General features: G+C 45.0%; 1 protein-coding gene across 4 annotated transcripts in view; it reads right to left on the bottom strand.

Annotated features, from left to right (window-relative positions):
- Positions 1-16,430, bottom strand: part of CHD5 (chromodomain helicase DNA binding protein 5) — a 105,290-nt gene that overhangs the window by 59,825 nt on the left and 29,035 nt on the right. For all 4 annotated transcript variants that reach the window (XM_067472800.1, XM_067472803.1, XM_067472802.1 and 1 more), the window contains exons 10-15: positions 13,726-13,929; positions 12,460-12,671; positions 7,413-7,544; positions 5,630-5,741; positions 3,236-3,427; positions 2,953-3,153 (exon numbers count right to left, since the gene is read on the bottom strand). In XM_067472800.1, coding sequence (XP_067328901.1) covers positions 2,953-3,153; positions 3,236-3,427; positions 5,630-5,741; positions 7,413-7,544; positions 12,460-12,671; positions 13,726-13,929 — 1,053 coding nt within the window. The remainder of the gene's footprint in view (positions 1-2,952; positions 3,154-3,235; positions 3,428-5,629; positions 5,742-7,412; positions 7,545-12,459; positions 12,672-13,725; positions 13,930-16,430) is intronic.

The following is a 16,430-nucleotide window of genomic DNA, read 5'->3' as shown; positions in this document are numbered from 1 at the left end:
AACGAATTTTTCAATTCGTTTCGTAATTGTTTCGTAATTGTTTCGTAATTGTTTCGTAATCGTTTCGTTATTATTTCCGCATGTCTGGTGCAAGTTTTATAGTCGTTGTTTGTTTTATCAGTGAAAAAAATATATAATTATCACACCAACAGTCAACAACAGAGGGAGAGGGAAGCTTCAGAAGTTCCCCCTGTCTCATTTGGAGGTTTTTTTAGCGTATTGCGCGGTCGCGCCCGCCATTAACTAATCGATTCGTAATTGTTTCGTAATTGTTTCGTAATTTCCGAAATTTCGTAAATTTCGAACTTTTTTAAAGAAAAATTTCGGAATTCTTTTAAAAATCGAAACGCAAAAACACCCTAAAAACGAATCGAGTTTAGAAACAAATTTTTCCGTGGTTGCCCAGCCCTATTACTAACTGTACCCGCCACGCATTGCTTTGGCCAACCTTCCTGCCCTCTTTCTCTCCTTCCTTTCCTCTTTTTCTTTCCCTTCCTATTTCTCTTCTTCTTTCTTCCATCTCTACCTGTTTCTTTCCTCCATTTATTTGCTCTTTGGTTACATCCTTCCTTCTTTCTCTTTCACTTTTTTATTTCCTTCTCTCCTTCCTTGTTTCTTCTCCCTTTCCTTCTTTTCCTCCCTCCTTCCCCCTTTCCCTCCTTCATTCCTTCCCTCTTTCCCTCCTTCTCTAGTTACTTCTTGACTGTCCCTTCCAACTCTATTCTGTAAGTCTATTTAATTTGTATTATATAGTAATATACAATAGTAACATATTATATAGTAATGTATATAACAATATATAAAATATTGTATTTATATCTTACATAGAAAGAAGGGAAGGAAGGAAGGAAAAGGGAGGGAGGGAAAGAGGGAAAGAAAGGAAGGAAGGAAAGGAAAGAAGGAGGGACAGGAAGGAAGGAAAAAGGAAGGAAGGAAAGGAAGGAGGGGTGAAGAAAGGAGGGAGGGAAGGAAATGAAGGGGAAGGAAATGAAGAAAGGGAAAGGAGGAGGAAAGGAAGGAAGCGTGGAAGGAAAAGAAGGAAAGGAAAGGAAGAAGCTACTAAAGTGCTTTTGGGACTTGTTATTGGAGATTTCCTATTCTGGATGAAAAAGCTAAATGACGATACAGAAAAAAGAGAAGGGAGAGGGAGGAAGGGAAGGAAGGAAGGGAGGAAGGGGAGAAAGAAGGAAAGAAAGAAAGAGGAAGGAAAAAAAGAAGGACAGAGAAAGAAGCATGGAAGCAAAGAAGGAAGGAAAGAGGTAGAGAAGGAAGAAAGGAGAGAAAGTGGAGGGAAAAGAAAAAGGGGGGAAGGAAGGAAAGAGGTAGAGTAGGAAGAAGGGAAGAAAGGGAAGGAAAGAGGGAGTGAAGGAAGGAAGGAAAGGAGAGAAAGAGGGAGGGAAGGAAAGAGAGAAGGAAGGATGGAAGCAAAAAGCGAAGGAAGAAAGGAAAGAGGTAGCTAAGGAAGAAAGAAAAAGTGGAAGGAAAAGAAAAAGGGGGAAGAAAGGAAAGAGGTAGAGAAGGAAGAAAGGAGAGAAGGGAAAAAGGGAAAGAGGGAGTGAAGGAAGGAGGGAAAGGAGGAGAGAAAGAGGGAGGGAAGGAAAGAAGGAAAGAGAGAAGGAAAGATGGAAGCAAAAAGCAAAGGAAGAAAGGAAAGAGGTAGAGAAGGAAGAAAAGAGAGAAAAGGGAAGGAAAAGAAAAAGGGGGAAGGAAAGAGAGAAGGAAGAAGAGAAGAAAGGAAACAAAGGGAAGGAAGGAAAGAGGGAGTGAAAGAAGGAAGGAAAGGAGAGAAAGAGGGAGGGAAGGAAAGAAGGAGAATTTCAAGCAAAAAGTGAAGGAAAGAAGGAAGGAAGGAAGGAGAGAAAGAAGGAAGGAAGGAAAGAAAGAAAGAAAGAAAGAAAGAAAGAAAGAGGAAGGGAAAGAAAGAAGGAAAGCCCTAGGGTCTAGTGATGGTTTTTTCAACAGCGGTTTAATAACAGCTTGTTTTAAGCTGGCTGGAATCTTGCCTTCCCGAAGGGAGGCATTCACCACCACCTTCACCCACTCTGCCAATCCCCCTCTGGCTTCTTTCACCAGCCAGGAAGGGCAGGGGTCTAGGATGCATGTGGTTGGCCTCGCCTCTCCAAGAACCCTGGTGACGTCGTCGAGTTGAACACATCGAAACGAATCCAACAAAACTGGACAATAGGCCTGGGCGGTTTCGTTCGTTAATTTTGTAATTCGTTAAATATTCGTTAATTTTAGCAATTACAAAACGATTACAAAACTTATTTTTAAACCCGGAAGTGTTTTTAAATATCGAAACGGCAGGCGCCAAAAATTTTTGTATTTCCGTCCATTTCGGAAATACGTAAGATGGCCGCCTGGCGATGCTTGCTGGGAGCTCTCCTCTCTCGGCGCCGGCTGAGCAAGCGAGCGAGAGGGCGAGCGAGAGCGGCGAGCGGCGAGCAAGAGGGGTGAGCGGCGAGCGAGAGGGGCGAGCGAGAGGGGCGAGCGGCGAGCGAGAGGGCGAGCGGCGAGCGAGAGGGGCGAGCGGCGAGCGAGAGGGGCGAGCGGCGAGCGAGAGGGGCGAGCGGCGAGCGAGAGGGCGAGCGGCGAGCGAGAGGGGCGAGCGGCGAGCGAGCGGCGAGCGAGAGGGCCCGCCAGAATGAGTGCCTGCCTTCCCTCCTTAATAATAATTTTAATTTCTCCTCCCTATTCTACTAAATTAATAATTAAATTAAAAAAATATTTTTAAAATATTGAAAAAAAAAAGGGCGCCATCTTTACAAAATGTTTTGTAATTATTAACGAAATTTCATTAATACCGAACTTTTTTAAGGGAAAATTTTGTAATTATTTTAAATATCGAAACAAAAAAAAAAACCCCAATTACAAATCGATTTTAGAAACACATTTTTGCGTTGTTACCCAGGCCTACTGGACAAGCAGATACTAACATTTCTTGCTGCTCACCTTAATTCGGAAGACTTTCTTTCCGCCCCGAATGGCGTTGTCCTCGAAGGAGAACTCGTTCTCCCGGATGACCGACCGGCTCTCCTTGTCCCCCGTGTAGGTGACCACGTAGAACTCGGGCGCCCACATCTCGAACTCGCGCTCCCAGTTGATGATGGTGGAAAGCGGGGCGCTGACCAGGTACGGCCCTTTGGAGTGACCCTTCCGGAGCAAAGAAGCCTTCGGTGAGCAACCAAGGCGGCAAAACCTGTAGACAACCCCGAGTCGGACAACCCGGGCTTACCTCTTTGTAAAGGGAGTAAAGGAACACAATGGTCTGGACGGTCTTTCCGAGGCCCATTTCGTCGGCCAGGATCGTGTCCGTCCCTTGCGCCCAAGAGAACCGCAACCAGTTCAGCCCTTCCAGTTGATACGAGTGCAGCGTTCCCCCGGTTGTGTTGATATACCACGGCTGCTTGTCGAATTTCACAGTCGGCTGCCGGGATGGAAAATTATTATTATTATTATTATTATTATTATTATTATTATTATTTATCTCGCACCCTCCTCTCTTATAACAAACTTGTTGTTGGACTGCATCTCCCAACAGCCCTATCCAGGCATGCTGGGAACTGCAATCCAGCAACGAGCCCTTATGTTTTCTAATATATGAGGGTTGGATGAAAAGTGATGCCTCCACCTTCGTAACTCCTCAACAGATGGCAGTACTGGTATGCGGCAGGTACTGGCTTGTTCAGTAGACTCTCCTTCTGTAGTTCCATTTTGATGGGAAGCCTTAGCACTGAACGGTGGTGTTGTTAAAGTGAAAAGTAATGCCTCCACCTTCGTAACTCCTCAACAGATGGCAGTACTGGTATGCAAGAGGTACTGGCTAATTCAGTAGACTCTTCTCTACAGTTCCATTTTGGTGGGAAGCGTTAGCATTGAACGGTTGTGTTGTTAGAGTGCAAAGTATGGAGCTATGCGCCGATGGTCAGTCAATGCGATTTAAGCAACGTACGCGGCAGGTACTGGCTTTTTCAGTAGACTCTCCTCTACAGTTCCATTTTGACGGGAAGCCTTAGCATCGAACGGTTGTGTTGTTAAAGTGCAAAGCATGGAACCCTGTGCAGACGGTCGGTCAATGCGACTTAAGCAACATACACAACAGGTACTGGCTTGTTCAGTAGACTCTATAGTTCCATTTTGGCGGAAAGCCTTAGCATTGAACGGTTGTGTTGTTAGAGTGCAAAGTATGGAACTATGCGCCGACGGTCGGTCAATGCGACTTAAGCAACATATGTGGCAGGTACTGGCTTGTTCAGTAGACTCTTCTCTACAGTTCCATTTTGGTGGGAAGCCTTAGCATTGAACGGTTGTGTTGTTAGAGTGCGAAGTATGGAACCCTGCGCAGACAGTCGGTCAATGCGACTTAAGCAACATATACGGCAGGTACTGGCTTGTTCAGTAGACTCTCCTCTACAGTTCCATTTTGGCGGGAAGCCATAGCATTGAATGGTTGTGTTGTTAGAGTGCGAAGTATGGAACCCTGCACAGTCAATGCGATTTAAGCAACATACGCGGCAGGTACTGGCTTGTTCAGTAGACTCTCCCCTACAGTTCCATTTTGGCGGGAAGCCTTAGCATTGAATGGTTGTGTTGTTAGAGTGCGAAGTATGGAACCCTGCGCAGACAGTCAGTCAATGCGACTTAAGCAACATATACGGCAGGTACTGGCTTGTTCAGTAGACTCTCCTCTACAGTTCCATTTTTGGTGGGAAGCCTTAGCATTGAAAGGTTGTGTTGTTAGAGTGCAAAGTATGGAACTCTGCGCCGACGGTTGGTCAATGCGACTTAAGCAACATATGCAGCAGGTACTGGCTTGTTCAGTAGACTCTCCTCTACAGTTCCATTTTTGGTGGGAAGCGTTAGCATTGAAAGGTTGTGTTGTTAGAGTGCAAAGTATGGAACCCTGCGCAGACAGTCGGTCAATGCGACTTAAGCAACATATACAGCATGTACTGGCTTGTTCAGTAGACTCTCCTCTACAGTTCCATTTTGGTGGGAATTCAATGACTGCACGTTGCTTAATCGTCTGAGCAGGGTTCCATACTTTGCACTTTAACAACACAACCGTTCAATGCTAAGGCTTCCCGCCAGAATGGAACTGTAGAGGAGAGTCTACTGAACAAGCCAGTACCTGCCGCATACCAGGACTGCCATCTGTTGAGAAGTTACGAAGGTAGAGGCATTACTTTTCACTTTAACAACACAACTGTTCAATGCTAAGGGTTCCCACCAAAATGGAACTGTAGAGGGGGGTCTACTGAACAAGCCAGTACCTGAAACATACCAGGATTGCCATCTGTTGAGAAGTTACGAAGGTAGAGGCATTACGTTTCACTTTAACAACACAACTGTTCAATGCTAAGGGTTCCCACCAAAATGGAACTGTAGAGGAGGGTCTACTGAACAAGCCAGTACTTGAAACATACCAGGATTGCCATCTGTTGAGGAGTTACAAAGGTGAAGGCATTACTTTTTATTCAACCTTTGTTGTGGTACTCTATCGAACTTGGAAAAAGTAACTTTTAGAGTTAAGGAACCAAAGCATATTAGGAGGTTAGTGGCTATTCCAGTCGTAGCTTTGTGATGGCTTTCATAATTCATGATTGGCGGTCTTTCTTCCATAACATACATCCACAAGTGGAGTTTCCGGGGGACGCTCGACTTTTTCATCGCTCAGTTTCTTATCTTTCTGGCTCAGATGTTTGGAAACCTGGCTGCTCTCTTCTCCCAGCATCCTCTCCCTGGAGAAAAAGGGAAAGAAACACTGGAAATAAGGCACGGAAATGCACCCTCTTCCACACCACATACGTATAATGCTACTAGCTGTGCCCTGCCACGCGTTGCTGTGGCCTATAGTAAAACTTATCAAAGTTGAGGTAGATATCTGGACTATTATGAAAGAGAGGTCCCTACCTATTCCTTCCCCCTTTCTCTCCTTTCTTCCTTCTCTACCTCTTTCCTTCTTTCCTTCTTTCACTACTTGGTTTCATCCTTCATAATAATAATCATAGAAATAACAACCTTTACCCGCCACGCATTGCTGTGACCAACCTTCCCTCTTTCTCTCCTTCTTTCCCTCCTTCCTTCCTTCCCTCCCATCTTTCCTTCTCCTCTTCCTTCTCTATCTCCTTCCTTCCCCCTTTTTCTTTCTCTTCTGGCCTCTTTCCTTCCTTCTCTCTTTCCTTCTTTCCTTCCCTCCCTCTTTCTCTACATCTTCCCCCTTCCTTCACTCCCTCTTTCCTTCCTTCATTCCCTTTTTTCTTTCCTTCTCTCCTTCCTTCCTTCCCCCTTTTTCTTTCTCTTCTGGTCTCTTTTCTTCCTTCTCTCTTTCCTTCTTTCCTTCCCTCCCTCTTTCTCTACATCTTCCCCCTTCCTTCACTCCCTCTTTCCTTCTTTCATTCCCTTTTTTCTTTCCTTCTCTCCTTCCTTCCTTCCCCCTTTTTCTTTCCCTCCCTCTGTCTCTCATTTCTTCCTTCTCTACCTCTTTCCTTCCTTCCCCCTTTTTCTTTCTACTTCTGCTGTCTCTCTTTTCTTTCCTTCCATCTTTCCTTTTCTTTCCTTTTCTTCTTCCTTCTTTCTCTAACTTTCCTTCCTTCCCCCTTTTCTTTATCTCCCTTTCTCTTTCTTCCTTCTTTCCTTCCTTCCTGTCTTTCCTGGATTTTGACAGGGCGGGAAGGGGTGCGGTGGGGTTTGGAGGTGGCGTGAAGTAAAAGGAGGTAAGATTGGGGCAGGCGAGTGATGGAGCGTGAGGTTGTGTGTGTGTGTGCGGCAGCGGGGGGAGTGATGGAGCGTGGGGTTGCGTGTGTGTGTGCGGCAGCAGGGGGAGTGGGGTTGCTCGTGTGTGTGTGGCGGTGGGGGGAGTGATGGAGCGTGGGGTTGCGTGTGTGTGTGCGGCGGGGGGAGTGATGGAGCGTGGGGTTGTGTGTGTGCGTGCGGCGGGGGGTGTGTGTGCGGGAAGCGGCGCGGCGGGGCTTGGAGTGGGCATGGCTTCTGCAGAGGGAACTGTGTGCGCGCGCCAGGGAACTTGCGGCTGGGCACCAATGCACATGCTCAGTTGTTTTGCCGTTTTGTGAGTGTGTTGTTGTGTTGTTTTTCATTTTGAGTAGATATGTTTGTACCTTATGGGTTGTGTTATGGGCATGGGAATTTTGGTTAAGTTTCGTTGGGGGTTTGTGAGTTTTGTTGATTTGCCGTTTTGTGAGTGTGTTGTTGTGTTGTTTTTCATTTTGAGTAGATATGTTTGTACCTTGTGGGTTGTGTTATGGGCATGGCAATTTTGGTACAGTTTTGTTGGGGGGTTTTTGAGTTTTGTTTCCTCGTTGGATGCCCCTAACAAATTTATATATATAGATGATTCTGCTTTTCACTTCCGCAGGTCCATGGTACGCGACCCTGCAACGTGTTACTCGTACCTGTGATGCCAGTAGAGCTGCTTGAAGTTCTCGTAGTAAGGGATGTCGATCTCGTCCACCTCCCAAGTGCATTGGTCATAGGGCAGGTCTTTCCACTTGATCAAATAATGGACCTCTCCCTTCTTGTCGAAGCTGGAAGGCAGAGAAATCAGCCACAAGGTTCACGTGGTCTCTCATAAACACAGAACAGAGGAATGATCGATCCACATTCCAGTCAATTCCATATCCTATTCCAAGTGCTATCTATGCCTGTTATCCGAAAGCCTGGTCCCAGAACCACGACTTCAATTTCTTCCTAAACGGCAGGAGGGACGAAGCTGATCTTATTTATTTGTGTATTTATTTATTTACAGTATTTATTAGGCTTGGTTGATCTAGAAAAAATGGTTCTAAACTCGTTTCGTATATAGGGGGGGCTGGCGTTTCGATTTTAAAATTATTTCTCAAATTTTCTTGAAAAAAAAGATCGGAAATAGCAAAAATCTGAATAGCTTCGTTTACTTCGTTAATTGAAGGTGCCCCTCCCCCCTGTTAGTTTAAAATCTATTATATTATATATTATTATATTATTATACTATATTATTATATTATTATTGTATATTATATCATATTATTATATTATTATAATTGTATATTATATATTATATTATATTATATCATATTATTGTATATTATATTATATTATATATTATACTAGCTTTACCCGGCAACGCGTTGCTGTGGCATAGAGTGATGGTATGAAAAATAAAGTAATGAGAAATTTTGGGTAAGAAGGACACCAGGAGAAAGAAGAGGGAGGGGGGAATGTGGGATTTGCCAGCTGGAAGGAAGGAAGGAAAGAAGGAAAGAAGGAAGGAAGGGAAAAGGAAGAGAGGGAGCTAAGAAGGATTTAAGGGATGAAGGAAGGAGAAATGGAAAAAGTGAAAGGAAGGAAAGGGAGGGAGGAAAGAAAAAGGGAGAGATGAAGTAAGGGAAGGGTTTTAGGGAGGGAGGGAGGGAGGGAGGGAGGGAGGGAGGGAGGGAAGGAAGGAAGGAAGGAAGGAAGGAAAAGGCAAAGAGGGAGGGAAGAAAGGAAAGAAGGGAAAAGGGAAAGTGTGAGGGTGGAAGGATTTAAGGGATGAAGGAAGGAGAGAAGGAAAGAGGGAGGAAAAAAGGGAGAGATGAAGGAAGCAAGGAAAGAAAGGGGAAGGGAGGAAAGGGAAAGGGAAAGAGGGAGGAAGGATTTAAGGGATGAAGAAATGAGGGAAGGAAATAGTGAAAGAAGGAAGGTAAGGAAAGAGGGTGGAAAAAGAGAGAGAGGAAGGAAGCAAGGAAAGAAAGAGGAAGGGTTTAAGGGAGGGACAGAGGGAAGGAAGGAAGGGAAAAGGAAAAGAGGGAGGGAGGAAAGAAAGATTTAAGGGATGAAGAGGGAGGGAAGGGAGGGAGGGAAGGAGGAAGGAGAGATGAAAATGGAGACGAAGGAACACATATAGCTCTCTCTTCTCCACTCTTCCCTTCTGCTCAGGTTTCCTCTGGCATCTCCTTTCTAATCCTATTTAAATCCTGGGCAAGAAGGACCCCAGGAGAAAAGGGAGAGAGGGGGGAATGTGGGATTTGCCAGCTGGAAGGAAGGAAGGAAGGAAGGAAGGAAGGAAGGAAGGAAAGAAGGAAGGAAAGAAGGAAGGAAGGAACGAAAGAAGGAAAGAAGGAAGGAAAGAAGGAAGGAAGGAACGAAAGAAGGAAAGAAGGAAGGAAGGAAGGAAGGAAGGAAGGAAGGAAGGAAGGAAGGAAGAGGAAGGGAAGGGAAGGGAAGGGAAGGGAAGGGAAGGGAAGGGAAGGGAAGGGAAGGGAAGGGAAGGGAAGGGAAGGGAAGGGAAGGGAAGGGAAGGGAAGGGAAGGGACAGTCTCTGTGTTCTCCTTGCTGAGTGCAGCCCAGAGTGAGGCAAGAAGAACCATGAGGAAGGAGGAGGGAAGCAGCAGAGCAAAGGTGACAGCAGGAGGAGAGAGAGAGAGAGGAAATTCATCGGCTTAAGCTGAGGCCAGGGGAGTAAATGTGTCACTTGCTACCAGGGAGGGAAGAGAAACTGCGAGATTTTAAAACTTGCACCAGACATCCGAAAATAATTCCAAAAAATAGGTAAATTGTTTCAATTCGTAATTACTCCTCACACTATTCCATCATGGCTCAAAATTGTTTCAAAAATCATTTTAATACGAATTCATTCCAATTTTAGAAGCTTCCGAATCAGATCAACTAAACCTAGTATTTATATACCGCTTTTCTCACCCCTAGGGAGACTCAGTGGGAAGCAAGTTATACAGGTGGGGCAAGAGACAGGGCCTTCACGGCTGTGGCCCCCGCCAGACGTATTTGCAACGCTGGTGGGAGCGAGGGCAGAGCCTCCCCGGATGATCTTAAACTGCGAGGTGGGACGTAGAGAGAGATGCGTTCGGACAAATAAGCTGGGCCAGAACCGTAGAGAGCTTTATAGGTCAAAACTGTCAGGATTAATTTAGTTATGTATGTGTTTTAAATGTGCTTCTATGTATTGCAAATATGGATGCCACTGTGAATTAGAAATGCTGTGCAGAATGTTTATGCTATGAGGCTGTAATTAAGTGAACTTGAGAAAAGTAAGATAAGGTTTGCTCTTGCTGGGAACAGAAGGGAGTAACCAGTCTCAGCAAGAGAAGATAAGCAGATGTGAAGAGGTTTTCGTTTTGACTAGTTCCTGAATTGTAGCTCGCTGTAGTAAGACGTGTCTGTTGAATGTACTTAGTAAACTTAGTTTCTTTTGTAACTCAAAGCCTGCAGAGTCCTTATTTTGCAACTCAGTGTCTGCTGATCTAGCAATCCTTCCGCTGGGCACCGTCTGGCTCTGACACAAACCAGAAATTTGAATTGAGCTCAGAAGTGGACCAGCAACCAGTGGAACTGACCTAGCAGGGGGGTGTGTGCTCCCTGTATGTTGCTCCAGTTAGCAATCTGGCTGCTGCCCATTGGACTAGTTGTAGTTTCTGAACAGTCTTCAAAGGCAGCCCCATGTAGAGTGTGTTGCAGTAATCTATTCAGGATGTAACAAGAGCTTGGACTACTGTTGCCAGATTAGACTTCCCAAGGTACAGGCGCAGCTGGCGCATGAGCTTTAACTGTGCAAAAACTTCATTCAACCAGAAGCCGCTACACCAGAGTTTCTGCTGCACTCCAGGTCAGGAAAAAGCTCTCTGACTTCAAAACACACCACATGAAGAGTGAAGAAACAAATCTTCTTTTATTGAAGCTTAATAAATAGCCAGAAGAAATAAATGCTTGTAAGAAAATAAGAAAGTTCCAAAAAATAATAAGTCAATAAAAGGCAAAACTACGGTGAGGTGGATCTGTAATTGGTTAAGTGGACGAACACAGAGAGTGCTCACTAATGCTTCTTCATCTTGGAAAGAAGTGACAAGTGGAGTGCCGCGGGGTTCCGTCCTGGGCCCGGTCCTGTTCAACATCTTTATTAATGGCTTAGATAAAGGGCTAGAAGGCAGGATCATCAAGTTTGCAGACGGCACCAAATTGGGAGGGATAGCCAATAGTCCAGAGGACAGGAGCAGGATTCAAAACGATCTTGACAGATTAGAGAGATGAATGGCCAAAACTAACAAAATGAAGTTCAACAGTGACAAATGCAAGATACTCCACTTTGGCAGAAAAAATGAAATGCAAAGATACAGAATGGGGGACAATGCCTGGCTCGAGAGCAGTACGTGTGAAAAAGATCTTGGAGTCCTCGTGGACAACAAGTTAAACATGAGCCAAGAATGTGATGTGGCGGCAAAAAAAGCCAATGGGATTTTGGCCTGCATCAATAGGAGCATAGTGTCTAGATCTAAGGAAGTAATGCTACCCCTCTATTCTGCTTTGGTTAGACCACATCTGGAATATTGTGTCCAGTTCTGGGCACCACAATTCAAGAGAGATATTGACAAGCTGGAATGTGTCCAGAGGAGGGCGACTAAAATGATCAAGGGTCTGGAGAACAAGCCCTATGAGGAGCGGCTTAGGGAACTGGGCATGTTTAGCCTGAAGAAGAGAAGGCTGAGAGGAGATATGATAGCCATGTATAAATATGTGAGAGGAAGCCACAGGGAGGAGGGAGCAAGCTTGTTTTCTGCTTCCCTGGAGACTAGGACACGGAACAATGGCTTCAAACTACAAGAGAGGAGATTCCATCTGAACATTAGGAAGAACTTCCTGACTGTGAGAGCCGTTCAGCAGTGGAACTCTCTGCCCCGGAGTGTGGCGGAGGCTCCTTCTTTGGAAGCTTTTAAACAGAGGCTGGATGGCCATTTGTCAGGGGTGATTTGAATGCAATATTCCTGCTTCTTGGCAGAATGGGGTTGGACTGGATGGCCCAGGAGGTCTCTTCCAACTTTTTGATTCTATGATTCTAGTAACACAAAGCAATGTCCACACCAGATAGAAAAGCAATCCAAGACAGCGTTTATCCAGAAAGGAATCAACAAGATGCACAGACAATCCAAAAGTCTTAAAAACTCCACAAGAACAAGACCCCTTGAACAGGATTTTCATGGCAAATGAACTTGATTTCCAAACGATGCCTAATCTAACAGGTTTCCCCTTGAGGCAAACCTTATATCCCAAAATCAGAAATTGGTTTCGCTTTCCCCCACATTTCCTCCTTATCAAACAAAGACTTTCAGAGCGACGTAAACACTGAGTTTGCTGTCGATCCTGGCTAATCTCCAGCCGCCTATTCTTCAACTCCCTTTCTGGCTGCTCATTAAAATTCCCAGGTGTCAGTTTGTTTTCCAAACCCAAATCTTAGGAGCTCAGAGAGAGAGGGAGTGAACCGTCACTGCTAGGCCCAACAGGGATACTCTCATGAGAAACTGCCCTTTGCACTGAGGCCTCTCTGTCATTGTCTGCCTGAAAATCATTGACCAAAGCATCTCCATCTTGTACCTCAGCCCCGGCATCATCATTTCCCACATCAGGATCCTGAAACACAAACACAGACTGATTCCCAATAGTTTCTCTCTTCCAGACACCACACACGCATACCTGTGGTTGAGGATCCGGTGAACCATCATCCACTCGGGCTTGATCCCATAGCGGTAGAACCTCTCTTCCATCTTGGCGTAATGGGGGTCCTTCTTCTTCCGCTTCTCGATCTTCCCGTCCTCGTCACCGGAGCCGTAGTCGAAGGGTGGTGGATCATCCATGTCGTTTTTCCTTTGGTAATTGCGGAACATCACTGTGTGGTACAGCTCCAGCTGCAAGAAACGGTCTCATTTGAACACAAATGCTGTGTAGCAACGGGATGGGGGCATTGCCCCACCTCAACGCATTTACAGGTGACGGAGATGCAGAAAGGGTTATACTACAAGATGGAGGGCAAAATGAAGGTATCGGCTAGGGCTGGGCGGTTTCGTTCGTTAATTTCGTAATTCGTTATTAATTCGTATTTAAATTAGCTTACGATCCGATATTGAGCCATGCAGGAATAGTGTGAGGAGTAAATTAGATTCGAAACAATTTTTTCAATTTATTTCGTTATTATTTCGTTATTATTTCGAAATTATTTCGTAATTATTTCGTAATTATTTTCGCATGTCTGGTAGGGCTGGGCGGTTTCGTTCGTTAATTTCGTAATTCATTATTGATTCGTATTTAAATTAGCTTACGATCCGATATTGAGCCATGCAGGAGCAACTAAAAATCGAAACGAATTTTTCAATTTATTTCGTAATTGTTTCGTAATTGGTTCGAAATCGTTTCGAAATCGTTTCGTAATTGTTTCGTAATTGTTTCGTTATTATTTCCGTATGTCTGGTGCATTATTTCCGTATGTCGTCCGCCATTAACGAATCAATTCGAAATTTAGGAAATTTCGTAAATAACGAATTTTTTTTAAAGAAAAATTCGGAATTCTTTTAAAAAACGAAACGCAATGGGCCCCCTAAAAACGAAACGAGTTTAGAAACAAATTTTTCCGTTGTTACCCAGGCCTAATGTCTGGTGCAAGTTTTATAGTTGTTGTTTGTTTCATCACACCAACAGTCAACAGCAGAGGGAGAGGGAAGCTTCAGAAGTCCCCCCTGTCCCATTTGGAGGTTTTTTTTAGCATATGCGCAATCGCGTCTGCCATTGACTAATCGATTCGAAATTATACGAAATTTCGTAAATAACGAAACTTTGAAATCTCAAAATTTCGGAAGTATTTAGAATTTGGAAACGCTAGCGCCCCCTGGAAACGAATCGAGTTTAGAAACAAATTTTTCCGTGGTTACCCAGCCCTAGTATCGGCCCCTATTTCCTCCCACTTACCTGCAGCTCTTTGACCCAGGAGCAATGCCAATATGAGAGGCCAGCCCATTTGACGAAGAATTCACGCTCGGGGGGTCCTTCCCGGGGTTTTGGGGGAGGCAGAACAGGAAACTCGGGGTCCGTTGAGTCCGAGGTCAGGAGAGGAGAAGGTTCTTTCCATTTCCAATGGAGAATCCGCTGGACTTTGCCTTTCAATAGTGGGCACTAGGGATGTGCAATCCATAACACAAACGATTCAAAAGCCATTCCAAAAGTGGGGAGTGCTGGCATTTCATTTCTAAACTGTTTCTAAAGTATAGTTAGTGGAAAATGTGTTACTATAATGGGATTACTATTTCGTTACAATAATTGCAAATAAATTACTTATCGCGGGTATTGCGTTCCAGGAAATTCTGCGAAGTAGGGACGCCCCCTCACTTTCCCTTCTTGCCCTCTTTACCTTCCTCTTCCTCCTCCACCTGGGCCTCTTGCCACCACGTGGGCTACGTGAGACTTCCTCAATCCTCAGTGTTCCCTCACTACTTACATTCTTCTTTTTTTTAAAACCCGCGAAACAGCGAGTCCGCAATAAGCGAACCACAAAGTAGCGAGGGACCAGCTTCAGGGGTCCTTTCTCCCTCATTTTTACAACTATTAAGTTGAAACTTGCTACAACCGTTGAACACATTTACCACTGTTAGCCCACCACATTTCAGAACGTTTCACTTATTCAAGGATTTTTGGGGAATTTTCAAAGTTTTTATAAACAACATTTTTTTAAAAAAACGACAAGAGTGAGCACCTTGAATTTTCTACACAATGACACAAGATAACAGGGGATCATTCAGCCGAGGGGCCACCACAGAGAAGGTCCTGTCTCTCGTACCCAACAAAAGCGACTGTGATTCTGGTGGGACCAAGAGCAGGGCTTCCCCCGATGATCTTAAGGTCCTAGATGGTTCATAGAGGGAGATATGTTCAGACAGGTAAACTGGGCCGGAACCATTTAGGGTTTTATAGGTGAGCACCAGCACTTTGAACTGAGCTCGGAAACAGCGAGTCCGCAATAAGTGAACTGTGAAGTAGCGAGGGACCAACTTCAGGGGCTCCTTTCTCCCTCATTTTTACAGCTATTAGGTTGAAACTTGCTACAACAGTTGAACACATTTACCACTGTTAGCCCACCACATTTCAGAACATTTCACATATTCAAGGATTTTTGGGGATTTTTCAAAGTTTTTATAAACAACATTTTTTGAGTGAGCGCCTTGAATTTTCTACACAATGACACAAGATAACAGGGGATCATTCAGCCGAGGGGCCATCACAGAGAAGGTCCTGTCTCTCGTACCCAACAAAAGCGACTGTGATTGTGGTGGGACCAAGAGCAGGGCTTCCCCAGATGATCTTAAGGTCCTAGACGGTTCATAGAGGGAGATACGTTCAGACAGGTAAACTGGGCCGGAACCATTTAGGGTTTTATAGGTGAGCACCAGCACTTTGAACTGAGCTCGGAAACAGCGAGTCCGCAATAAGTGAACTGTGAAGTAGCGAGGGACCAACTTCAGGGGCTCCTTTCTCCCTCATTTTTACAGCTATTAGGTTGAAACTTGCTACAACAGTTGAACACATTTACCACTGTTAGCCCACCACATTTCAGAACATTTCACATATTCAAGGATTTTTGGGGATTTTTCAAAGTTTTTATAAACAACATTTTTTGAGTGAGCGCCTTGAATTTTCTACACAATGACACAAGATAACAGGGGATCATTCAGCCGAGGGGCCATCACAGAGAAGGTCCTGTCTCTCGTACCCAACAAAAGCGACTGTGATTGTGGTGGGACCAAGAGCAGGGCTTCCCCAGATGATCTTAAGGTCCTAGACGGTTCATAGAGGGAGATACGTTCAGACAGGTAAACTGGGCCAGAACCATTTAGGGTTTTATAGGTGAGCACCAGCACTTTGAACTGAGCTCAGAAACAGCGAGTCCGCAATAAGCGAACTGTGAAGTAGCAAGGGACCAACTTCAGGGGCTCCTTTCTTCCTCATTTATACAGCTATTAGGTTGAAACTTGCTACAAAAGTTGAACACATTTACCACTGTAAGCCCACCACATTTCAGAACATTTCACTTATTCAAGGATTTTTGGGGAATTTTCAAAGTTTTTATAAACAATATTTTTTTAAAAAACGACAAGAGTGAGCGCCTTGAATTTTTCACACAATGACACAAAATAACAGGGGATCATTCAGCCGAGGGGCCACCACCGAGAAGGTCCTGTCTCTCGTACCCAACAAAAGCGACTGTGATTGTGGTGGGACCAAGAGCAGGGCTTCCCCAGGTGATCTTAAGGTCCTTCCGGAAGGTCAGGAGGGAGGGGGAAGATCTAACCTCATTTTCTGTGGTGGCCCCTCGCTGTGGAACTCCCTCCTCAATGAGGTTATATCTGCCCCCTCCCTCCTGACCTTCCAGAAGGACCTTAAGATCATCTGGGGAAGCCCTGCTCTTGGTCCCACCACAATCACAGTCGTTTTTGGTGGGTACGAGAGACAGGACCTTCTCTGTGGGTGGCCCTTGGCTGTGGAACTCCCTCCCCAATGAGGTTAGATCTGCCCCCTCCCTCCTGACCATCCAGAAGGACCTTAAGATCATCTGGGGAAGCCCTGCTCTTGGTCCCACCACAATCACAGTCTCTTCTGGTGGGTACGAGAGATGGGAACTT

The sequence above is a fragment of the Anolis sagrei genome, chromosome 13, assembly GCF_037176765.1.
Source record: "Anolis sagrei isolate rAnoSag1 chromosome 13, rAnoSag1.mat, whole genome shotgun sequence".
NCBI lineage: Eukaryota > Metazoa > Chordata > Lepidosauria > Squamata > Dactyloidae > Anolis > Anolis sagrei.
The sequence above is the reverse complement of the archived record's forward strand: the minus strand, read 5'-3'. Positions and strand labels throughout refer to the sequence as shown.